General features: G+C 38.4%; 1 protein-coding gene across 2 annotated transcripts; it reads left to right on the top strand.

Moving 5' to 3' along the window:
- The first annotated feature begins 22376 nt into the window (after nt 1-22376).
- Nucleotides 22377-25424, top strand: LOC145465790 (melanopsin-like). Of its 2 annotated transcripts, XR_014041699.1 has the most exons (3): nt 22377-23591; nt 24608-25227; nt 25307-25424. XR_014041699.1 is itself a non-coding variant. In XM_081449548.1 (2 exons), the coding sequence occupies exons 1-2, from the start codon at nt 22978-22980 to the stop codon at nt 24984-24986; spliced, it is 993 nt and encodes a 330-aa protein (XP_081305674.1). In that variant the 5' UTR covers nt 22377-22977; the 3' UTR covers nt 24987-25424. The 2 variants fall into 2 exon arrangements, 1 of the variants encoding a protein (XP_081305674.1); XM_081449548.1 differs by having other exon boundaries at nt 24608-25424.
- The last annotated feature ends 790 nt before the right edge of the window (nt 25425-26214 follow it).

The raw sequence follows: 26214 nt of genomic DNA, 5'->3' as shown, positions 1-26214 counted from the left end.
ATGACCTCCAAAACACTGGCTCCGATCGATTGAAAATCGTAGAATTGTTTGAACCTGTATTTTTGAAGCTGTGGGGAAGCAAAGGCGGAAGGAAACATTTCATACAATTACCAATTTCACATTATCACACGTTTTAAGTCGTAACTCCAAATAACCAATGTAAATTTTTCTCAAAGTTTGCAATGAAATTCGCCGGACAAGCGAAAAGGATGTGTTCCCTGAGCGGTCCGCAGATAATGTTACGCAGTCATATTTTCGACACTATTGCACAGATTACGAATACGAACTATTGCACAGAATGTTTGTCGCACTGCTGATTTCCAAACCTTCGAGAAACTCTGTGAGTCTAACAGTTTTGTTGTCATGTAATTCTTAAGGATTAATCTTCGACTTTTATCTAAATCGAAAGAGAAATAAGTGTTGGTTGGCGGCGTACAGTTGCGACCCACATTTACATATCAGTACATCGGTCGTAACGCTTCTTGATTGATCACACAACTTTGCCGGCTATGTTATAAATACTGCGGGACTGGAAGATATAGGTTGTCGGTAGTACTTCTACGAATTGCTGGTTGGCTTTAAGCAGAAAATTTTGAAAATAGCGTTTGAAAGTCTGCGGAACAAATTCCAGTGAGAGTTCTTCAATGGTTCTCGCGGACTCAGTTCGCTTGTTTCGGTTCGACAAAATCAACCACCGTTTACGTCTTTATGGTAGCATTGACCGCTCATCGCCAGTAAATTGTACAGTATATCTTTCTTTGTATCTGGGATATTGCTGCAACAGCCGATAGCACTTCTGGAAGGCGTTTCTGAGGACTTTTCGAATGTGTACTGCACCATCCTGAAGGAAATGAGGGAACGTGAGATATTCAGCCTTCCTGGGTAGACGTCACAACAGCCGCTGGACCCATTCTCCTTAAACTCGGTCACGAAACAAAATAGCGGTGTTTTAGAGATATTTTCGAGATTTCGTCGGGGTACAGAAAATCGAGAATTTAACCGAATCCAAAATTTTTTTTCGCAGTAACAAGTAGGTTCGTTTTAGCGAAAAAAAATTTGGGGGCTAGGTGCACTTTAAACAAAAAAGTCAAAAAAAAATTAAGTTGTGTTAATGTTGATGACATGAGTAGTCTTGAAAAAAAAATTGCCCTGTACTGAACGAAAAGCTTGGCTTCACGTATCTAAGGGCGATTTTCCCGGTCGTGTAAGAAAAAGCGAGAAAAAGCGCATAAATATACCTGGCAAGGTATTTTATTTATTTCGAGAATTTGTTTCTGAAAAGAGCACTTCTGTTTCTTTTCCACACAGAGAAAAACTGAATTGTGAAAGTGAATTGTTCCAGCATTGTTCGATAACATTACATACAAATAAGGATAAAACCAGTACATTTTAACTCGCTTTAATTTTGCGACTATTCTTATTTAAAAAAATGTCCTCCTTTTAGGGAAAGTTTGACCTACAAATCCCTGACAGAAGACTACACGTATCAATGGTGTGCCATTCACATTGTTCCTTCCTTTACATCCCCGGATGTAAAACGTGCCAACAATTCGTAACCAGTACACCACAAGTATATTCATATAGCCCAAAGCGCTCACAAATACTTCCTTTTTGACCATTTGATTGCTGCAATTGAATTAATCTTATTTGTAAAGGCAATTCGTAGCAGGATGTTCGTATACCGAACGTAAAAATAGGATCGATTTCGATTACTGCTAGCCAGTGCTTTTTATCAGTGATGCTTTCGTATCAAAATGCCTCCAGGACAATAAGCAAACTTTAAGATTTCAAGTAAAAAGCCCGCCTTTTAGCGCACGTAGTCGCATATTGTACATTTTCGAAGTTGACGTCGCGATGTAGTATTTGTGTTGTTGTTACTGTTGCTATCGATGCTGTGTTGTTGTTTGTTGTTGTTGTTGTTTCTGCTGCTGCCGTTGCCTTCAACAAGAAAGTCATTAGGGTGTTTAGGAAAACCACGATGGTAACGGCAACAGAAACTTGGCTAAACAAAAGGGTTTTTACCGATCAGTACAATGGCAGTGCACGTGCGTTATAATCCTAGATACATTTCTTTGCCTTTCTTTATGAATGACTAAAGGCCAGCTGTTTAAATGTCACCGGTCAACCAATTCGTATTTTGAGAAAAAGCTGGACGGGCAATAAAGTTCTCAGATTAGTTAATATGGATATATACCGATTCTCTCACCATCTCCCAGAACACGCATCGGTTCACGAATAAACTTGTTATGTGCGTTTATCGTTAAACAAATCTGAATAGATCCATGTTGTTAAGCGTCACCTTACGTAATAACTAAGTCAAACATTTTATCGCCAAATTTCCTCGCGAGGCCAAAAAGTTTCAATTTCCCACACCTGCTCTTTTCTGGGGCAAAGAGCATGGAAAAAGAAACTTAAGGTTAAGGTTGAACAGTACACGTAAATCCGGTCTTTACACAAATCCAATCTGTAAACAAGTAAACATTTTGCCTATCTACCTATTTCAGTTTGATTTGTGTTCTGCACTTGATATCTTCTCTACGCTGAAAGCAACAACATTGTGCTGATTTTTAATCTTGATTGCGGTTTGATAACGAATTTACACAGGGTAAAATTAAGAAAAAAGCCTAATAATAAATATCTTCGTTAGAATTCCACAAGGAAAGGTTGCTACTAGTCCGTTGTGTGCAGACGTCCACGCTCAGTCGAAACTCGTCAGTTTTCCAACGCAGGTATAGAAAATCAGAGATAAGAAGGCAGGCAACAAAAATGTAGAGTGTTACAGGGGTTTTCGTGCCTTTATCCACGCGCCTAGGGCATTTTCCTTAATTTTATAATTAACTTTTTTGAAAAGCAAGACATCCTGACTTTAAGTGCTGCGGTGAGTGCTGCTCTTGAGTTCTTGTAACATTGAGGTAAGCGTTTTGTCTTGAATAATAACTAAACTTGGTAATTTTTTCCTCACTGGCAGTAGAAATCGTTCTTATATTCACTTCATCGTAAAATTTCTCATAGTTTCTTGCCTTTCTCAAGAAAATAAAAGCAATGTGTCTGCTTTTCAGTCATTACTGCACGCGCAAACTTCATCACGAATTCGTGTAGTTCCAAAGATGTACAGAATCAAAAACAAAAAAGAGGAGTTTTAATGAAATACTTTTCTATATAAATAAAGTCGTAGAAGAATTTTCCGTAAAGTAAGGCCGCTGGGAGGGTTATTCGCCAAAATAAGCGAAAATAACGTATCTGGGGGCAAGATCAGGCAAAAATATTCAAATCTCTGTCAAACAGGCAAAACGTACTCTCGTCCGTGTTTTGTTTTTCTTTGTATTCTTTGTTGTTGTTGTTGTTTGTTTTGGTTTTTTTTATGTCTCGGTTGTTTTTTGAAAATTTGAGCACGGTTAACTACAGATGGAAGATAGCGCTTAACGTTGGCTGTCGTCGAAAGAAATACAGGAAATTCGGAACGATTTGATTATTGTCTCACATCGAGGAAAACACGAAACTTCGTTGCACGTGTTGTATGTATACACATGTAGAGGTTTGCTCACATATACTGTGATGCTGCGATAAGTGTACGTTAGCGAAATCACAAATTTTGTTCAACGTAAAAGCAAATTAATTGAAATGCATCAAAAGAATAAATGTCAAGGGTCGAATGAAATAATACGAAACGCTTTTGACCAGAAAAAATCGGTTACGTTAAACAAATTGTGGGAGGCTACAAATTGATATTTCTGTTTGCTCGGCACCCTGTGGGGCTCCACAAATAACGAAAAAAAAACCGAAAAGAATAGTTGTGTGGGAATGATCGAGCGGTAATTGTTTTTCGACAGAAGTTTACATGTGTATCATATTATTTAAGGGAGCTCGGGGGAGGCTTAATCACGTTAAATCCGTGTGCGATAAGGGTTTGCGATAACTCCCAAAACTATATGAACATTGCCAAGAGAAGATGGAGGGTAAGTGATTTTAATGGCCTGTAAAAATAAAAAAACTATTCCCAGTGTAATCTATCTCAAGTCAATTTTAGATAACTTCAGGTGTAGGAAATTCCCGGAGAGTTTAGAAAAAGCCAATTCTGTGCCGTGGATTATCCTCACGTGAACAGCTCAAGCCGCTTTGCAAGCGTTTCATCCTCCATGAAAACACCCACGCCGCGCACGGACAGGGTACCCGGTGTCTAAGAATAGCTTGAGAAGAAGGCCTACATGCATATGGGGATTAACTATTCCACCTGCAATCGTCGCGCAGGGTCTTTGCGCACGTCCTGTATGTATTTCTGGAGAAGAGTATTTTTGTAATTCGTGAATAGTATAATTTTATTTCTCTGAAATGGTTTGAATGTTAAGTCCGTAGTTATGAGACGAAACAAGCGGGAGAACTGAAGTTTCTATGTTTACAATTTTTTTCAGCCAGGATTTCGGCATCTTCTCGATTAAGCTATTATTCAGCGTAGGTTTTATGAGTTTCATAACACTTTTGATCTATATCTATGACGTTGATCCATTTTTTCACCTTCTCTTGTGTCTGACCCAAAAAAACGTCTGTAGAGGAGACTGGTGTCTAACTTGAAGTGTGACAGTCTACTTCTCCCCGTGAGGGGTGGCACTGGTAGAATGTGTTTTGTGGAGATAGTTTCGGTTATAACCTGAGAGACCCCTAAATTGAAAGAGAGTGAATGGTTGAATTTAATCATTTGTCTAAAGCGCGGTCCAAATGAGGACGAAAGTGTATATACAATTTTGCAAAAATGACAGAAAATAAAAGTAAGTGAATAATTACGCAATCGTCTCGCTCATTTGGCCAAAGTCAAATGATTGGAGGTGGGGTCTGTTTTCAGATACATATCTTGGCGCTTAGAGGCTTTGCTACTCTTAGATTTATTTATCTCCCAGTTTTGGGCACATGCATACACATATCCAACTCAGTGCTACGTGTGTATAAAAAAGGTTGATTGTTACACCTCCCAAATACGTTTTCTGATTGGAGGAAAACATGTCACGTGTCATGGGTCAAACCTTACTAGCTCCCCAGGGCAAACAAAGCTCACTTACTCCCTATAGGGAAACAACAACTTAAACTTTCAACGCGCATGTGATCAGGTCGTCCACCTTGAAACCGCGGAAAAACAGATTTCGCCTTACCCAACCTTTCAAAGAAAAACATTTTATTTTAATTTTTCTCACTGATAAATATATCTAATACGACTAAATTCTATAAGACAATTGGAAGGATTTTTTGAAGTCAATTATTTCCAAATTGGACTAGGATGCAGTCATATTACCTGTTAATTATATTGTGTACGGAATTGTCCAAATAACTTGTTAATTTGGACCTTATCAAAATTAGGAATTAATTTAGGCAGTCTCGAAATCGTACTTAATAGAATTTTGAGCGACAAAATAATTATAAAAATTATTAACCTGGTGGGAGGGCTCGGAGCTTTCTTTAACCGAGCGATCATGTGAAAGAAAGTTGTCCCCACTATCATAGCCATTTTTTAGAGTTGATTTTCAATTATACTCTCAGAATTGTTTTGTTGGAAACATCGTCACGCTACAGATAAGTAAAATCTAAACCACGTAATTAAAGAAGTCAAGAATGAAATGTAACAGAGGCTAGATAAATAATTAACTTCTCCGAGTGTTAGGCCTGTGAAATATTCCGTACTCCAGTTACCCGTCACAAAGTCTCTTACGAATTTATAGAGCCCTTATGGAAACACAATATTTGTGCCACTCGCACGGGGCACAAACATGGCGGCCGAAAATCATTGAAAGCATCTTAATTTACTTCTGTTATTTATAGCGGTCAGTTCATCCTCATGAAGCAGTAAAACTTCACATAAACACTTTTCCTAAAATATAAAGTGTCCAGACGGCAAAAAATCACAGCATAAGTCATTCTTTTCAAATTACGCGACCGCCCTCTCGGCAGCCATCTTGGTGTCGAGTAGTGTCAAAACTTCGATTTTAAAACTGCTCTTCTTTCAAACCGAAGGATGTTATCGAGCTAAGAGCTTGCAAGAAAATATATTTTGGAGACCCGTCGTATGGCAGATAAAAGCAAAAACCCCCGAGGTTTTTTTTTTTATTTTAGAATTTAATGACGTCGCGTGAAAACAAAGGGCATCAAGTTCAATTTTTTTTTTCTTTCGAGTGTTTGCTAAATGGAAATGTGATAACGCTATAAAAAATGTGGTGACCGAGACTGAGGAAGTTGTTTCTTTTTGTAATTGATCGTGACACTAGCTTTATCCTCACGGAATTTGTCGTCTGAGAGAAGTCATCTGCATGGTGTAAAGTAGAACTCGGCTGACTGGTTGAACGAATACTTTCTTTGGTAAGTTATCGCTTTAGTGTTTAACTCTCAGGGAAATATGATACTGAATCTGTGGTATTTTGCAAACAAGCACGCGACCTTTGTATCAGCGAATTTCGTATTCACCGAGGGCCGTGACAATTCATTCTATTAAACAGGTCTGCATCATATTTTAAAGTTCAAATTGAAGTGTTGAAAATAAGACGTTGCTTTCATTATGGCAAACTTTCTGGGTTAATATTGCATGCTACGACATACCATTAAAAACCTTGACTTTATTATTTCTCCGATCTAAAAGACAGGATAATTTCATAAGCACTAAAAACGTTTTAGTGTGTGCGGTTTTTTTTTGTTTTTTTTTTCATAAAATGAAATGTCTTTAAAACTATTTTATGGCACGAACAAAGAACACAGTCCTTTTTATGCTTGACACTATGACAAGGGGTGTCGAAAAACAATTGTACTTAGAGGCAGAATTTGTCACCTATATTGTGCTTCAAGAGCTTTTTGCTTCCTAAGTACCAGAAGTTTCATATCAAGTTTTCTTCTTTCCGGTGCCTGAATGGTAAATGAAATGTTGAAAAAAAGAACATCTTTATTAATAAATCGAGGGTTCTCATGCACTTTATCAATTTATATATTCATTCAGTTTCTACATAAATCGCCGTGATGTTACATGTGCCACTCTTTTCCTTTCATTTTTGATTGGTTCATTTCGTGCTTTAATAGTCGAGAAGGGACCTTATCTTAGCCAGAAATCGAAGTCTTATTTACTACCACAAAGCTTCTTCTGTTAGGTTTCTACTGGAACAAAGATTCGCAGGCATGATTCAAGAACTTCTTCAATAAAACAGTCATGTCACCATTTTTGGCAGTTTTCTCTGTTTCCTATTAATCGAGGTCACACCCTTTTCTTGAAACTAGAAAGTTAAGGCTAAATATAGATAAATATAAAAATCGCACGCAGTTTCTTATACTTACTCCATGAAGTCTCATTACTCGAATAGCTTATGCGGAAGTTTTACAAAAAAAGATAACGAGTTAAGCAAAGTATTGTCAGCCTACCGTAAAATCAACACCTGCAATATTCCCGCAATTTACTATTGCTTGAGGGAAGTATATTTTTAAATCTTCGTTGATTGCAGCAGTTTTTTTCTGGCTCTGTTTTTCAAGGCCATGAATTTTATTCGCTGAAGAGCTTATTGAATCGCGCCTCTGTGAACCATTGTCTATTTTTGCCTTTAAAAATGCAGTCGTGTTTCTTCGTAATTTCGAGAATAAATTTCGGTCGATAGCATTTAAAGCGTGACACTGAAAGGTGATCGCCACCTTTTTCATGGGAAAATGTTTTTCTGAAGTACTACCGATTAGCAAATAAACCTAAGAGGCTGTCCGTGTGAGAACCACCCACTCGATTTTCGGCCGAAAACAGAATTTCTTCAAATTTTCTGTGCGAGACAATTAGTCCATATGATAAATAAAAAAAGAAAACATCAGGCTTTTAATGCTATTTTCAATATTTCTGGCAATGCTTTTCGAGGAAGGTCCAAACCCGTTGAAATCGTTTTTGTTGTTGTTGTTTTTTTTTTCTTTTTTTTCGAGTCAAATTTAGGCGTTGCGCTGAAGGCGCAAAAAAATTACTCTGTTACTCAAATACAACAAAACTTACAGGTCATTTTATTTCACCTTCCATCTTTTCATTAATTAATTATAATTTTTTGAAAATGCCCCACAAAGAGCCTTCACAAAATTTAAGCAGACATGCCGCTGGTTGAAGGAGTGTTTCTCAAAAGTATAACGTGATCTGGTGCCCTGACCAATATCCATGTCTAGTAATAAGATTAGTGTACCGGGAACAGGAAAAAATACTTTGGGCTCTAACCTTTGTGAACTACAGGAGTTCGATCAACATAGCTAATACTCAGCTGCGAAAGCGTGCGTGACACAATTTTGCACCGCTTATTGTTCCTAAGTATCCCACATAAATTTTTAAGTTTCCCAGGTTTACCTTGAAGCAGATATTCTCAAAACGTGCTCTTTGCTCGGGATAAGGCATGAATAGCCTTAAATTCATCAAAGAGTTCTCCAAAACTGGGAATTAAAAAGCTAACATGAGCGGCTGCAGTGTAAATTACTGTTATCTTCTGTCTGGCCTAAGAGCTGCTTCGGCTGAAATTGGTTTAAATAAGGTTTGGTCTATATGTAAAAGAACTCTCATATTTAAAAATTAGAACCATTAATCATATAACTTACTGCCTAACTAGAAAGGGAAATTATTTATCGGACATTTATCGCTTGTGTACTTCAGCTGTAGCGAGATCTAAAGAAAATGTAGGTTTCAGCCGTCTACATTGTACGACGCTAGAATGTCTGAGTTATTTTTAGCCTGCCACGGACATTCTTACCGCGTTGTTAAGTCGTGTTAAGTTTTAATAGTAGTGACCGCTAGAATAGCCATGCTGAATTGTACGTTTCTATCTTTGGTTTCATTTTGTCTAAAATAGCGTTTATCAAAATTTGGTGCAGGTTTATACAACGCGATGTATCAATAGAGAGTTCAAATTTCCGGCGAGCAAAAAACAAAACAGACACTGAAGAAAGAAAAGGAATTGTCGTCTGGAATACAATGTTTATTCTGCTAGCCTTAGTTTCCGATGGCGTGGAAGAAAGCAAATAAAGTTGAAAAAGCTACTAATTTAACTCAGCTACACGAAGTTCAGCGATTCCGCTCAATATATTTACAATCATTTCACGCTGTTAGTCACGGGTCCCGTGGCAATACATGTCTTATAAAACCATTTTCGTTCACTTAGTTCATTAAAAAGAGAAAAAAAAAAAGTTAAGCCGTATTTATCACGCCCAATACGTTCTGAAACTGAGACAGTTCGTAAACTTGTTTTCGTAACGGCGACATTCACATGCCTAGGAATGTGGATAGGTTCACTACCAAATTATTATTTCGATCTCTTGAAACAAAGGGAACTTCAAAATATCTAATTAAGTATCTACTTCAGGATAGCTATACTGAAACTGTCTGTCTGAGACTGTTTCTCGTCTCGTGAGAGGTCGCACAGACAGTAGGAATCATAGCAGATTGGATGTCTAGGACTGAGTTGGGCGGATGCGTTCTCCAGTGCCCCATATGCCTTTCTTGTTCTTCCTCCTCTGCGTACACATTCTCTATCTACACCTTTTAGTTTCCCTGCCTTCTAGCTACGTTTGGCTGGCAGTCTCGAGAAGCCTTGCACTCGGCTTGACTCTTCGTTAGCCAGTCTTTTCTTGCAAACATACGCGAACTATCTGGGTTCCTCGCGGTGCTTGCCAAGATGAACATCAAAATGACTCTCAAGCTCACTGAGTATCTTTAACACCATCTGACATCCAGGCTCAGAGTAAAAGGAGAGATCGCTGCTTTGTTCGTTATCACTTGACATAGCTTTATGGATTCTAGTCTCCTTGACTGAGAAAAAGTCTACATCTACAAAAGATCTGTTGGATCTTGGGGCGTTACGATGATGTCTTAGTAGGGAAAATAAAGTTATGATACCTACTGAAACCATCTACTTTATAATTATTTACCTCGAGTAACTTTTGAGTCTCATTTGCTGAGCAAGCACAGCCAGGCAGCTGTGCCTTGATCAGGACATTCGGAAAGCGCTGTACACATGTCCTTTGCAGAGAGAATGTCGTTTCCCTCACTGCAGTATCATCGGATCGCTGATTTCATCGGACAAAGGATCCTGGCGCACACATCTTTTCTGTACTGTGGCTCGGAAAAGTCATACTGCGTGACAATAAGACCAACTCGTTTCCCAATATCTCTTACGGCCACAATGAGGAAATTGTTGAGGTGACAGTCTGCTTTGTCACTCCTGAGACTCACTCGGGTAAATCTGGGGGTGATCCTTTTTTACAACCCGGCCACTGTGTTTTCGATGATTGAGCAGACTGCATACGATCAAAGATATGCCCATATGCTTTCAGCTCAACCTTGCCAGTGCTAGCATCCTTAGTTATGACCGTTGATATTTGCCAGCTAAGGCCTTGTTTTCCGAACCAATCGGACTGCTTCTCGCGATATTTCATTTGAAGAAATTTCATAGCACATTTCATTATTAGAATAGCTGACGTGTCGTCTGCTGTGACCCTATTTAGCCTCTTCCTGGTTCATCGAACATCTTGCTTTCCACAGCAAGATGTCGGACTTTGCGCGGTCAAAGTCAACATATAGCAGATCTTCTCGTTGCTCTGAACTTCCTGATCCGTGTTTGTAAAGTACCTAGAATCTGCGGCACGAAGACCACACGATTATATACCACGCCCATCAGCCCCGTCCTAAACGAAAAAATACTAAACCTTGAACGACCCGCCGGTAGTTGTATTGCTAAGCAACTTTGTAAAACAATGAGCAATTTTATTAATATGCTGTTGGTGATGTTTTAAATTTTGTGTAATATTCTGGAAAAACTATTTGGGTGTCCGATAGTCTTTAAACAATGTACTCCTGGATACGCCCATAGCGCTGTCGTGCAATGACTCATGGGAAAATGAAGTCTGTATCAACTTTAGGGCCTTCAAAAGTAAACAGCAATATGTATGCAGTGGTTACAAAATAAAATCTTCAAACATAAAAATTACGTATCACCTGTAAACTGCCGAGAAGGAACACAATCCCGCCATTGCAAACAGCAAAAACTACGCAAAGCGCAAAAAATAACTTCTCTAGCTCTAACGGAAACTGAGTAAAATACTCTCGACGCTAGCTGTCGACAATTTGCAGAAGTTAAATTTAGCACAAAGGGCTACGCAAAAACAGCAATTCGAAAAAAAAATTTGAATAAAAAAAGGCAAAGCTTGAAAGCCAGATCTAAAATCAAATATCAACAGTAAAATAAGTTGTTAAACAAAACGTGGATAAGGAGAGCTGCCAAAATTAACTTTGACATTCTAGCATGTTTGCCGATGGAAATCTATATCCTCTTAGCTGTACAGCTGAGGTACATTTGCGGTACATTTTTTTTTTTTTCTTGGCACTTTATCAAATAACAAACGCTTTTACTTGTTCAATATGTTAAGTATGGTATTTTTTCATAGCGGAGCCCCATACTCATATAGGAAAGAACAAGAAACCCATGAGTTGATTTTCTCATGGTTATTATGGCTAGCGGTATTGCTCGTGGGCGCGTACGCACGACGGCGACGGGGCGACGGAGTCGCGCAACATGGCGGCCATACTCCAAATAATAGGTTAACAGAGACATGCAGCGTTGGTTTACTGTGAACTTCTTTGATATTGGACATCCATGTTATGATCAATTGACACCTGTCAAAACAAGGTATCCGCTGACCAGTATCACGTGACCATATCACGGGCCAGGAGCCATAATCGGGGACGGAGACCGAGAGCGCGCGCCATTTCTAGTATCGGGGGTGTCCCCATGATATGGGACAATAATTCTATTTTTAGAACAAATTGCGCCATCGCCTGCGGCACACGCGCGTACATACTGCGAGGATTTTTGCGGATGTCGCGCGGGGGGAAATAGCGTCCGAAATTGCCGAAATTTTTCATGTTTTTGGCCCACAACTCAACGCGTTTACGTCTATTGGAATTTTGCTAAAGTATTTTCGTCGTAAGCTGCTCCAGTTTGAGTGAAGTAAGTCAGTGTCGAATTTAGGTATGTTCCGCTGTAAGCTTATATATATCGCTGACCAAGTTGTGTTCCGACGGATGCTTCTTTTACAGAAGCTGTACATTACTCCACTTTAAATTTCACATATGTTGAAGATTAACAGCTTTTCCATTACACAGCAAAAAACTAGCGGGATATATTTAGATATAGCAGAGCTTCAGGACTTCATAGTTTCCTAGCTCCTCTTGCCACACGCTTGCGAGGAATTTGCCAGTCTATCGCGACCGAGAAGTAAAACACAATAATTGCTAGTTTGATTTTCGCTTGAACTGTAAGTAACGCTTGATGTTTCATCAAGGCCCAATAACTTTACGTCCGTAGATACTGCTCAGTTTTATTCGTGTAAAAATCCAGTAAATTCTCTGTTGTCGATGAATGAGAGCGCCCGCCGAGGCGTGTTTTGTACAGTCAGTAAACTTGACAAATTGTACTTCCACCGCACTTTCGTGTGAAAGCGTACATCGAACTCAAACAATAACTCTATAGTTTTTAAAAATGTTTAAGATTGATAAATGTTTGAGAACATATTAAAAGCTAAGCTGAAAATATGTGAATAAAGCAGAAATAATCAGCAAAGTTACGATGACGCTTTCTTTAATCAACTTCGAATAACGATTTCGATTTTGTTGATCGAGTTATCAAAACTCCTTGTCTATTTTCATTTTTGCAGTGTAAAACTTCACTATGCTTATAGTGAAGAAACACACATGATGTTAGTAGCCTTTTTTGCGTTCGTGAAATTTGTTGCAGCATTTCAGCACTAAAGATAACGAAAGAAATCTTTGTCAAGATTTGTTGACGACCGAAAACACCGACTCGGACTTGAAAGTGCACGGGCTGCACTATGCAAATGAGCTAATTGTACGCGTCAGACTTTCCTTTCAAAAACTTTTGCAAACTCACCAAACAAGCAGAAACAATAAGAAACCATCAAAACAGGTTTTGGTTATGATTAACCATTGTCTGAGAAACTCACAAATTAACTCGATACCAGAGTAGAGAGTTTTCTTGCTATATTCGTAAGTCAGAACAAACGCAAAAACATACGCGTAAGCTTACAACTAGCGTGAGCAGATCTTATTATTCATTCCCAGCGCGAGATTGAAGTCTTGTTTTCGACCCTAAAAAAACCCACCTTTTCCGTTAGCTCTGAGCATAAAACTACACATAAGCGCCCTGGTTCGTATTCCCTGCCTTATTCCCTGCCATCGCTGTAAAAAATACGCAAGAGAATCTCTCAACTTTCACCATTTGATCACGCAACGTGACAACATCCACGCGAGAGCCCCCGACATGTGCGTGAATCCGCGCGGATATATGACGTCAGGATGGCGCAATTTGTTCTAAAAATAGAAAAATTGTCCCATATCATAGTTGCGCGCGAATCCCGAGACTTACGGTCTCCGTTCCCGATTATGGCTCCTGCACGGGCTCAAGTTTACAGCTCATCGAGATCACGTGTTTTTTTTTAAGTTGACCGCTGATCAAGTGCTGGTTTTCGATTGGATCGCGGGCTCATGTCAGGTTAGCTTGTTGAAAACAGGGCAGGATTGTTCGGAAGCCGGTTAACGCTAACCCAGGATTGAAAGTTAACCAAATTATAACTTTTTCTTCTATGCAAATGTTTTTTGCTGCTTTGTTTTGTGTATATGGTGATTATTAAAACTCGAAACAGAACGCCAAACAATATACAGAAGACCTCACCGCAAAGTTACAAAACTCAAATCAAAATTCTACCTTTTCTTGGATTAACTTAATCGGGCTCTGAACAACCCGGCCCAGGAGCTACGCTTGTAAGCTGGCCTAAATCAATATATTAGTCCAAACCTTATGTTGACCCAGGCTGTTACCATTTACTCGGAAAAACCGGTTGGTCGACAGTTGTAGTAAATGGGACGCGTCAAATTCCGAATGGAAATTTCCACTAAGATGCGCTCGTGCTATTTCCACGACTTTTTCCTGCAGCTAGATAGGATCAAAGACGATCCAAGCTAAAAGGCCCGGAGCTAGTAAAAACTAGCAAATGGTACGCACATTTTCCATTCGAAAATTCCGTTTGGGAATTTTGGTCTGCCTTTCAAGAAATCCCGTTTTCCGGAGAAAATTTCCGTTCGGGGAGACGAAAGTAATCTTTCCATTTACAATCTATCCGAAATTTCCGGATTTTGGGGGTAAATAGTAAACAACCCCATTTTCAGCAAATAATTTTATACGGAACTTAGGCAACTCACGTACACGCCGCAGCCGCTCGTTTTAGTTTTTTATTTCCAATTTTGCAGGAATATTTGGTAAATTTAAGGCTATTCATACCTTATCTCGAGCAAAGAGTACGTTTTAAGAATTTCTGCTTCAAGGTAATATTACTTTATGCGGGAAACTTAAAAATTTATGGCAGAAACTTGGGAACAATAAGCGGTGCAAAATTATGACACGCACGCTTTCGCGGCTGAATATTAGGTATGATGATCGAATTTCTGTAGTTCAAAAAGGTTAGTGCCCAAAGTTTTTTTTCCTGTTCCCGGTACACTAGCCTTAGAACTAAACATGGATACATGGATACATGGTCAGGGCACCGGATCACGTTATACTCTTGAGAAACACTCCTTCAACCAGGAGCATGACCGCTTAAATTTTGCGAAGGCTCTTTGTGGGGCATTTTCAAAAAATCATAATTGATTTTTCTTAAGCCCGATTTCCAATATTTTAACGTTAATCAAAAGATGAAACATGAAATAAAATGATCCGAAAGTTTATTGTATTTGAGTAAAAGCGTAATTTTTCAGCGCCTTCAGCGCAACGCCTAAATTTGACTCGAAAAAGAACGATTTTAACGGCTTTGGACTGTCCTCGAAAATCGTCGCCAGAAATATTGAAAAATAGCGTTAAAACCCAAATTATTGCTATTCTTATTTATCATATGGACTAATTGTATCGCACAAAAAATTTGAAGAAATTCTGTTTTCGGCCGAAAATCGTGTGGTCGGTTCTTATTCGGACTGCCGTTTAAAACGTACTTAGCATTCTTGCCACTTCTAGATCCTTATTTTTCATTATTTGCTCTAAAACTTCGCACTTCTAAAAATTACAATTGTGTTCATCAACGGCGAAGGGTGAAAACATGTACAGTTCTTAGTTCCTTTAAACCTTCTGTAACGCAACATCCTCCTTTTCCTTCTCCTTGTCCTCCTTCGTTTCATTCTCATTGTCATGCTTATGCTCATGTCCATTCTCGTGCTCAGGCTCAGACTCAGGATACAAAACAATACAATAACCTTTATTTCACCTCGGGTTTAAAGTAGCAAAATTGCTAATATCTTCGAGAAAATGAATAAATGAATGAATAAAATGAGATGGATATGGAATAATAAAATGAGTATACAAAATTACAATATTTGCAATTACGTAATTAATGTAGTGGCATCAAACCATTTACAACTATATACAGAAGGGACAGCAGTCAGTGTAAAATTCTAAGTTATCAATAGTCGATTTGAAAGTTGCAACTGTTGGCAGTGATCTGGTGGTATTGGGGAGGAAGTTCCATAGTTTACTTCCATAGTAAGGTAGAGAGTGCAGGTCATATCTAGTGGTATTAACACAAGGGAAAACAAGAGAATGTGTACCACTAGTACGTAGATTTATGCTGTGGGCTTTATAACTAAACATATTGGTAATATATTCCGGGACCAGCCCATTAAGAGATTTATATATTAATGTTAGAATATAATGTACGCGCCCATTAAATAATGATGGCTGTCCCATATGATTAAGTAATTCCATATGATTACTGTCGTTGTCATTGAAAACGAAATGTAGGCTGCGTTCATTAATTTTCTCCAACTTCTTTAAATTACGCTGACCACAATGGTATCACACGACACAGCAATAATATAAATGTGGCAACAGCTAGGCATTATATAAGTTGGTCTTGGTATCAGTGTTAATTAGTTTCTTATGCCTTTACATGACCTATATCTGAATGCTAGCTCTGCGTACTATGTCCGCCACATGCTCCGTGAAATTGAGATCTTTATCAGTTGTAACACCCAACAATTTCATGCTGTGAACTATTTATATACACTCATAACACTACTACTAAGACCGTAGATAGGTACATCCGTGGTGTTACCCAACCACATGGTAAGGAATTTATCATGCATGGTTAACCGCTAAACCGTTGCTATTAAACCACTCACACTGAAGCGGTGAGAAGATCGCTTTGCATGTGCCGATGAATCAAAGAGGAATCATTACAATGGAGAAGATTTGGGTATCATCAGCATAAGCGTTGGCTTTGGATGATAGGCTAATGAAAAATACGTCGTTAATGTGGATGTTAAACATTAAGGGACCCAATACTGATCCTTGTGGTATTCCTCTAGGATCAGCCTCAGTGCTCGTGATCTTGCTAGTGCTCGTGCTCGTGCTCGTGCTTGATATTTAATTGGTAAAGTGGGTGAAAAAAAGCGATTTTTCAGAGCATGCCTAGACGGCAATGTAGTGAATTTTAACCTCTGCGAATGGAAGAAGACGTACGCTTTCCTCGACCTGAAGCAGGACGCTTTACCGTGTTCTTCCAACAAAACACAAAATAGTGAGGGAGAAAATAGGATCGAAAATGAAGTGAAAGGACAGGCCTATTCTATCTTGGTATCAGGTTTAAAATCTAGAAATTTTGCTTTATATGCCCCCAAGCAAATAGTGAAATACTTAAAAGAAATACTGAAATACTTGCCTCAAAGTGAACGGGATTTTTTTATGTTCAAATGAGGTCCTTGAGACTTTGGCTTTATTTCTCAAGTTCCCATTTCGGGTAAGGAAACTTCAAGCCAATATTTAGCTTATATTTGAGGGTTCATAGACAGCAAAAAGCCAAAATGCATTAAATCGTATGAAATACAGATGTGAGGTTCTTGTAATTAATTTCTACATCGATGTTTGATCCAGTTACAAGTTGCATTTAGCATCCCTTGCGTTTTGTATTTAAGTTCAGAGCGCCTCTCTATTTGAGCAGGTAGCACATTCTTGATTTCACCTTTCTATTTAAAAACCCATCCGTGGCGAGATCCTAGCCATAGTACTGTTATTGTTTGGGTGTTTAAAATAGTTATTTTTATGCACATGTGCAACGTTAAAAATAATTCATAATAGGGACCGAAATACCGCCCATCAGGACACAAGAAATTTTCATTATTTCGCCGCGTCACCTAAAAGTGCTGGCTAACGCAAGTTAACAATAACGCAAAATATACGGCTTTCTTTTCAAATTCGTGATAGGTCCAGGAGCCTGGTGCTTAGTGTGTTACCGGACTTCCAATCAAGGTCATTGTGTTCTTCTTTTTACTAAGACACTTTACTCTTGCACCGCCCCTTGATCTAAACACGCACGTTTATAAATGGGTATTGGTTAATTAAGATACTGGGGCTAACCCTGGGAGAAGAAATACTCCTACTCTCTCCATACTTATGAAGCCATTACGATAAGCTTCAGGGTCACTTTTGGGCTCGAAATCAATACAGATTGACGCGTTTTTGCAGATGAAATTTTCGATCGACTCTGTCTAAATCAGCTGCAAAGACTTTTGAAAGGAGCGACCAAGGCAAGGAACCAATTAGAGCACACGTAATATCTTGGTTGTTGTGTCACGTGTTTCACAAACAATAAGAAAAGAACGATTGGCTGTTTGATTGTGATTGGCTGTAGACCATTTACCACAACTATATTTTGATCAAAATTTACTACAAGCATTTTATTTACCAAATAAATAGGAAATTTTCTTTCCTTGTTATCTATGAGTTATTGAAACACTCGCCTAAGTGTACTAAATCCCCCGCAAACACGGAAACAGACGTTGCCGACGTTGTTTCCTCTGTTATTACTATTGCGAAAGCAGGCTGTTTTTAGATGGCGAAACCTTTTTTTTTTTCTACCTAACAAAAGTTTTTTAGTTTGCTTGCCGCACCTATTTTTAATTTATTCGACGTGACTTGGATTCGACATTTGCCCTAGGCCTAAGTTTTGATAGTCTGATACACAGATGTGGGTTCAAACTAAGCTTAGTTGATCAAATTGATTTGGAATGAAAATGTCCTGGTCTCTCTGTACCGGAAAAGAATAAATCATTTATAAGTAGCGATGGTTAAATGTAAATGTATCGAAGAGTAATGGCGAGTAAAGTAAAACATGCCTTTCCATCATCAAAGATAACGCAAATAAAGGGAAAAACACAATCACGAAAGGATCACAATCGAATGTTAATCGCCTTTGAAGTACTGCTACTACTTCAAGATGATCATTTTTGAAGATATATATTTTTGCCACCTCTCAAGGAATTCCCCTCCTTCTTTTATTCAACTAAAGGAAGAGTTCTAAGGCAAGTATAAAATGGTCTCTCTATGTCCCCGAGCTGACAGAATCTATTCAGAGCTAGTTTTAACACACATTTGAGCTCTAAGCTATAAAGCTGTCAATTGTATTTGCTTCCGCAAAAAGAATATGTTGACGCTGAGTTTCTTAAATAAAACACATGCTTTCATTTACCTAAAACCACTCGTCAGGCCCCAGGCAATGAAATATATGAAAGACTAAACTAAAGCATTTTAGACATACCAAAGTTAAAACATTTCAGATAAAACAGCAAGATCAGCTTCTGTTTTTAACTCTTCTGATGCACATTCGCCGTAGTGGAGAAAGTTAATTTCGAAAGAAGGTAGGAAACATTAATTTATAATTTAAGGTAGGAAACAATAAATTTTTCGTCCCCCTTTCCTTTACGGATACATTTTGTAAGCTTTTTTGTAAAATTTGTTTCTGATAAAAATTTTTGACAACACTTTTGACATAGAAACCAAACTTGTCGAGTGTAAATTACGTTGAACTTTTTACCAGTCACTAAACTGCAAGTTTAAAACTGAAATCACCCAGTGTCATCTATAGTTCATAACGAAGAGATACTACATTCACAATTTGTTTTTATTTTGATCACGAACAAGTTAAACTTACCATTTCCATTAGCATCGAAAATTAACAAAGCGAATGTTGCGGATCGGGAATGAGTGCTATGAACGCCGGTCAGTAAAACCCGAGCATGGCATGAGACAGAAGTTGAAAATTTGAAAAATGGCTTCTTCCTTTTTGCTTACAAACAGTTGTTGAAGGCAAATGGACACTCGATGGAGATTGTTTCCACCATAAACCCTGTTATTTCGAGAAAGATCCGGCGGTTTCCGTGTACATGCTCTTGGCCCAATTTTTACCTGAAATTCCCTACCACCGGTTTCTCGATGGTTTTTTTTAACTCTCCTCGCCTGCGCAATCCAGACTGCACAGAGATGTTTAGACGATTGACAGAAACACTCTATCTAAGCTTTGAGCTTTCGAATTAATTTCGCATTGAGATATCTTTCTTTGAGTCAAAGAAAATGTTTGCGTATACAAAATAATTTTGTATTTCAAATGTATATTTTGAGAGACTCTAATGATTTCAAGTACAAGTTTAAAGCTGTTGTAGCCCTCGTTAGAGTAATACTACGGAGCAAAGAAAACCACGACGGCAACGGCAACGGCAACGGCAACGGCAAAGTCGTTAAACAAAAGGTTTAATGAGCAGAGCAATGGCTGTGCACGTGCGTTATAATTCTTGGTACATTTATTTGCCGTCCTCTGCAGGCAACAAAGTGAAATGACCAAATTCTGCGTTGTATGGAGAATGTGAACCACTACGGCTAATTTTTTAAATTTTTATTTCGAATTTATCTGTGTGTCCTAGATCCAGTTTCGTGATAGCTTTGACAGTGATAAACAAAGTAAATGACTTTAGGGTACCGCGACATTCGCAGGTAAATAATGGTAATTGAACTGACTGGAGTGAAATTTGGTCTGAAATCATACTTGTGATTTCAAAATCGAACGAGCGCGCAGCGCGAGTTCGATTTGAAATCACAAGTATGATTTCAGACCAAAATTGTACGACACGAAGTTCAATTACCACTTTATTAGATCCATTTTGAAATCGCGCAATTTTATCGCATTAAATTTTAGATGTTTGGTGTATTGTTCCAGTAGCCGGTTTGTTAAAAAGAAAGCGGAACCGGAAACGCCTTTACGTCTCATTTAGTATGCAAAATGATGTCATGTGATGAAAACTCATTCGAACATGACAAAGAAACAAGCACTCCTGAAGTCAGCACGAGAATAGTCTACTTCAGGTATAAAAGTTCAGTTCTCGTCGCCTGAATCAATTATGGAAGGCCTTCCTTTCTTCTGTGGTTGAGACTGAGACTTTTCATTGTCTTTGGAGAAGGAATTTGAAGGTGCATATCCTGTGTAATTCTGCGATCGATTTCTTTTGAGTTGTGAAACTCCCTCGAGTGCACGATGCCCAGTGGATAGTAAGTTTTTTGCTTTTAAATACTGTTCAATGGCATGATTTTAAGAGATTCCAGCTCGTTATCATTTCCGTTTCTTTTTGTGACCTCGGCGTAGGACTTAATAATAAGGACCTTGTCAAGTTCTTGGGACGAGATTTGTTTTAACTTTTAAGATATTTCCAAGGTGGCGGGACTGGCACCGGCTTCGTAAGACGTTCGTTCATTCACTATTTTGTGTAGTGTGGCGTATTTTGACTATGTTTATTCACAGCGTCAGAGTTGAGCTCTTTTGTTGCTTCGTTTGAAACTACCGGAAACCTGGAAACATCTACCTTCTTGAGATGGCTCTGAATTTGTTGTTGTGTGGTTTTCATTTGTTTATGTTTTACTGGACTCGGTATCATACGGATCTTGAAGGAGCTCATAAAGGAGCTCATAATCGTCATTCATTAAATTCTTCAATTTTTTTTGGAAAAAAACTACAATAACAAGAAAGTTTTGGCAATAGTAGTTGCAAAATTCTCCACACAATGGCTTTTTGCTTTTCATTTTCCTGAAATTTTATTGATTACTTTAAACTAATCTTGAAAACTGATTGGTTGTTTTGTTTTACTGTCCCATTCTCATTGGCTGAGAAAAGATGCGATTTAGAGCAAAAAATAGTGCGATTCGTGAATAAATCGCACCACTGAGAGCCAATCAGATTGCAAGGATTACCAGCGATTTCAACATGGATTTAATAAAATATAAAATCATTTTTTAATCGACGTGGTCTCTTAATCTCCCCACTAGTTTTGTTGCCTAAGAAGTCATTGAGTTTTATCGGCGCGTTCTCGTTCGATAAAAATTTCAGCTTACCACAGACTTTTTCGAAGCCTAAAGAAAAATCGACGAAAATGTTTTCATTTGAAAATCAAGCATACTCAAGTTTGATTTACATTAAAACAACATGACGGGCTGAAAGCAACAGCAACTGACCAGCTGCTGTAGGATGAGGGGTTAAAGGAGGTTCTAGATCACTTGTGCGATATTTATTACGTATATGTAAACATTACGGAAGACATCAACAAAATAACGGTTCATGACGATTGAAACGGCGATTGTTTATATTCCACGAAAATTATGCTGGAAATCACGGTTCACGACTACCAATAAAATCACAATTCGCGAGAAAAAAACTACCATTCATATTCCACGGGAAAATAAAAAAAAAAGGCCATTTATGAATCACGAGAATACCCTGACAGCCAATAACATCACAGCACTCATTCGAGGCTTAAAGTGCCTATGAAGTAAAAAATAATTGCTGCTTATTTGAAAGGCTTTTCAAAGTAAAGAAGAATGGCGTTTTCCTTTTTGGAATATCTATACGGTTTATAGGAGTATTTTACTGTTTAAGCGGAACTATTTATGACATCATCACTTACCTCATTTGCATAATACAAAAACGTGAATATCTCTAAAACAAAAAGAGATATTCCGGAAAGGCAAACGCCATTCTTCTTTACTTTGAAAAGCCTTTCAAATAAACAGCAATTATTTTTTACTTCATAGGCACTTTAAGATGAATCCCGCTCAGATTATTCTGCCTTAAAAGTTGGTAATAGCTTTCACTAGCGTTTGGTAAGGGGTTGTTAAGTGACGCCCTTTGTTGGGAAATCTTCCTAGCAGAAGGCGCCAGTTATTGGCCTTATTATACATTGTAGTCACCACCTATCTTCTCGTTGGCTAAAAGCCTACAGTTAATTCTGGGAAACAGCGCAACCAACAGATTATTCACTAATCTGATCTGCTAACAGATTAGTGAATAATCCGTAGGTTGCGTGCGCAATGCATGATTTCCAAGAGCAATGTCAAGTTCACGTAAGAACATGGCTTGTAGAGAATAAACTGTGTACGGTGCGATAATGCGTTTGTCGTTATTTCCTTTAAAACAATGTATAATAAAACAAATTATGAGATTCGGTTTTTGTGATATCCGAAATAACCAAGGTCTCGGTTAGTGTTACCAGCCTCAGCCTTCGGCTTTGGTTTGTTTATGATTATAATATATAATTCGTACGAACGCATTTAAAGACATCTCGTCTTCGGTATTTCTTCGTCACCCTTAAAAAAGTTTATGAACTGTTTAAAAACTGTAAGATTGGTACTACAAAATATATTACTCTACAACACTAGCCTCATCAGTTGTTCGCCATATTGGATTCCGTAAATGCGTTTATATATGCAGCCACGAAACGTAATTACTTCACCAACTCAGTTTTAAAACATTTACAGTGTGTCGAGAGAATATCAAAGATCAGATGTCTTTAAATTCGTACGAACGTTTTGCTAATTCTTTCTTAACCTTGGGAGTGGATATTGCTCGAGAATATTAAAATAAAAATAGCTTTATTTCTGTGTAAGAATCCCTCCACTAATAGGGTGACACAAAAGAATTATTATCATTATTAATTATCAACATCTTACTGAGGCTGCTTATGCTTGTGCTCATACGGCTAAGAAAACCAGTCTTAGTAACTGAAAATCCGATATTGCATTTATTTTTCAGTTTTACCAAACTTTATAAAGAGACCTATTAACTAAAGCATCGAGCATGCCGACAAACACCGACCCAAGCTTCAACTGGCAGTCGATTTATTTGGCCTATGCCATCGTGATGTTCCTGATCTTGTTGGTTGGTTTCTTTGGCAACCTATTCACCATTATAGTCTTACGGCAGCGCGAGCATCGAAGTAAATCCATCACCCCACTGATGATGAATATCGCCATAGCAGATCTGTTGATCATCGTATTTGGTTACCCGGTGATGATCAGTACGAACCTGAATGGTAAACTGATGTATACAGGAAGCCATTATTGCAACTGGTCCGGGTTTATAAATGGCATGACCGGCCTGACCTCTATTGCTTCCTTGACAGCAATGAGCGGCGTCGTGTATCAAATAGTCAAAAGAAATACTCCGAATTCTCACGCATCCAGCAGGCAATCCATAATTCTCATTGTGGGTTCATGGTTTTTTGGATTTATAACTGTGCTTCCTCCCTTGGTGGGGTGGAACCGGTTTGTGCCAGGTAAAGCCGGTTTTAGCTGTGCACCTGATTGGACAGCTACTGATAACGCCAGCCTCATCTATACTGTTTTGTTAGTCACTCTGGGATTCTTTGTTCCTCTGATGTTCATAGTGATGTTTCATATCTTGACTTACAGGTAGGCGATGAACAAAACGTGAGCTTCATTTAATTTTTTCAATTTTAGCTTTTACGAACGTGAATATCCAATTTTGTTTTTTTATTATTATTATTATTATTATTATTAACGATTCGCACAGCTATTGATGATATTGAAGCTGGTTTCGTCATTATTATTATTATTATTACCATTATTATTGTTATTTTACACTGACTTCTATAATTACTCGGGCTGTGTAATTGTTTGAGTGAAATCCTTCGGGCATCGGTAATAAAATAAGTTTGATACTGAACAAAATTAGTCTTTTTCTCCTGCTCTTAACCTCCTCCAGCTTTTGGTTATTCTTATTCCTATTATTATTTCTTCACCTGCTCGTCTCCTCCTGCAACTCCCCCTTCTCTCCTTCCTTATCCTCCTACTCAGCCTCAGCCCTGTCCACAGTTTTCCTTTCCTTCTCTTCGTCCTTCCTTATTCATTCTTTAGTTCGTTCTTCTATTGCTATTCTATCGACGATTTCATCTTAAGGTGGCTGGCAACAGTTTCCAGCATCAAGAATTAGATTTTGACGAGTGATTATTACCACTATTTATCAGGTGATGCCATAATCATAGTATCAAAAAAACTGCCCAATTATTGGTGAACACCTTTTTTATCATTTTCGTGACACAGTAGGTTACCATTTAAAAATAATAATCAAAGTAATACTTAACAACGGAACCCAACTCGCCATGGTGGTTTCCAGTGGGGCCCTCAACAAATCAAATTAATTAATTAACTAAATCCAAATTTTTACCATGGGAACAGTATGGCCTACTAAAAACACCCTTAATTTTAGTTACTTCCTCTACTGATGATTTAGTCTCATCAGAATGAACTTAAACCAGTCCTTTCTTTCGAATTTAATCATATGAACCAAGAGAATATAGAGAAATAGAGAAATGGCTGATCCATTTTTGTAGCCTCCGTATGTTATCTCTTTAGGTGTAATAAAAATTTCTCTGAATTTAATCCTTACTACATTTATAATTTGCCAGATTACTCAAACGTCCACCGGTGGCAGGAGATCCCTTCATCCAAGCTCGACGCAGAAGATACAAACAGAAAATGGCGTTTATGACCACAGCAACTATCTCAGCTTTTCTGCTGAGTTGGTCCCCATACTGCTTTGTCAGCTTCTCGGCAACCATCACAGGACGTAATTTGCTCACACCCGCAGAGGCAGAGATTCCTGAGCTAATGGCCAAAGCCTCTGTTGTTTATAACCCCATTGTTTATATGATTATGAATGAACGGTTTCGACGGAAACTCTGGGTCATTTTGTCTGGAAATGGGGGGCATGTGGTACCTGGCTCTTCAAGAAACAGGACGGACAATCTTGCGCAGTCAAGGATTGAGATCTCGACGAATATGTAAATAAAATATCATAGGCCACATAGCGAGTGCTGAAGAAATGGCAGGGATCGAGTGGGCACGGCCGCCGTGCGAGAGCGAGAGGAAGCACTCCCTTGGGTACAGTACAGACGCAAGGAAAACTTTGGTCTCCTATTTCCGCGTACCTACCGCTTCAAGTCGCTCCCTATTACTGAAGCATATCGAAAACATTCGTCTGTGGGAGCGAAATGTTCTTGAAGTAATATATCAAACACGAAAGACCGTGTTTGACCACATTTCCAAACACCGGGAAGAGAGTTGAAAATACGGCGCGTAGCGGAGTATTTTTGACCAACCTCGAGGTGTTTGGAAATGTGGTCAAACACTGTCTTGAATGTTTGATATATCTTCTCAGTCGAAAACTAAGGTGAAAACGGGGAAATGAAAAGTAGTATGCCAATTAAGATCAGACAACCAAACACTGCATGTCGCGGTCGTGATTTCCTTTGGTTAAATTTGTGAATTATTAATGAGTTTCAGAAGAGAGCATCCGTATTAGAACTTGAAATGTAAAAATGTATATGTGATTTTGCATTTACCCGAGTAACAGAAAAGTAAAACGGCTCTCAAGAACTCGTCATAAAGTCTGCGTGCATTGAAATCGAATCGCCTTGTGGCACATTTCCATTTTATCTTGATGCATGAACAATATAACTATATAATATGTTGATTTATTCCCGTATTTTGATTGGTGTTACTTAAGATCAATTGGAAGACAGACAAATAGATGACGTCCTTAGCATTTTTTGTTGTTACTTTATTATATAAACAAACAGATTCCATATTGCCCTGCGTCTGTTCAGGAATATATCACAGATGACGTCAAAATGTGGTAAGAACATCAGTGACACACTCAGCTATGGTCTTGCCTGCCACGTTTTTGTTCTTACCACATTTTGACGTCATTTGTGATCAATTAATGAACGTACATACGGCGACTTGGAATGTGTTTGTTAACAAGCTTTCAAGATTCCTTCCGTGAGTACCTGTGTTGTTTCATGAAAATCGAGAAATGTTTTACACGCAAAATTCCATCTGCTTAAAAGCTTAACATGTGCTTTTATGAAACGGGAAAGGTGATGGGGTGAGGCCCAAAACGAAACTTTTGAAAGGAAAACATTGGAAGTTGGGTTTTAACAAGCAATGTATTGATTATACGTAACGCGCGAAATTTTTAATATAATTACCATGTAAAAAAAGAGGCACGTAA

This window comes from Orbicella franksi, chromosome 13 (assembly GCF_964199315.1).
Source record: "Orbicella franksi chromosome 13, jaOrbFran1.1, whole genome shotgun sequence".
In the NCBI taxonomy this organism is placed as follows: domain Eukaryota; kingdom Metazoa; phylum Cnidaria; class Anthozoa; order Scleractinia; family Merulinidae; genus Orbicella; species Orbicella franksi.
This window is presented reverse-complemented; position numbering and strand designations above follow the sequence as displayed.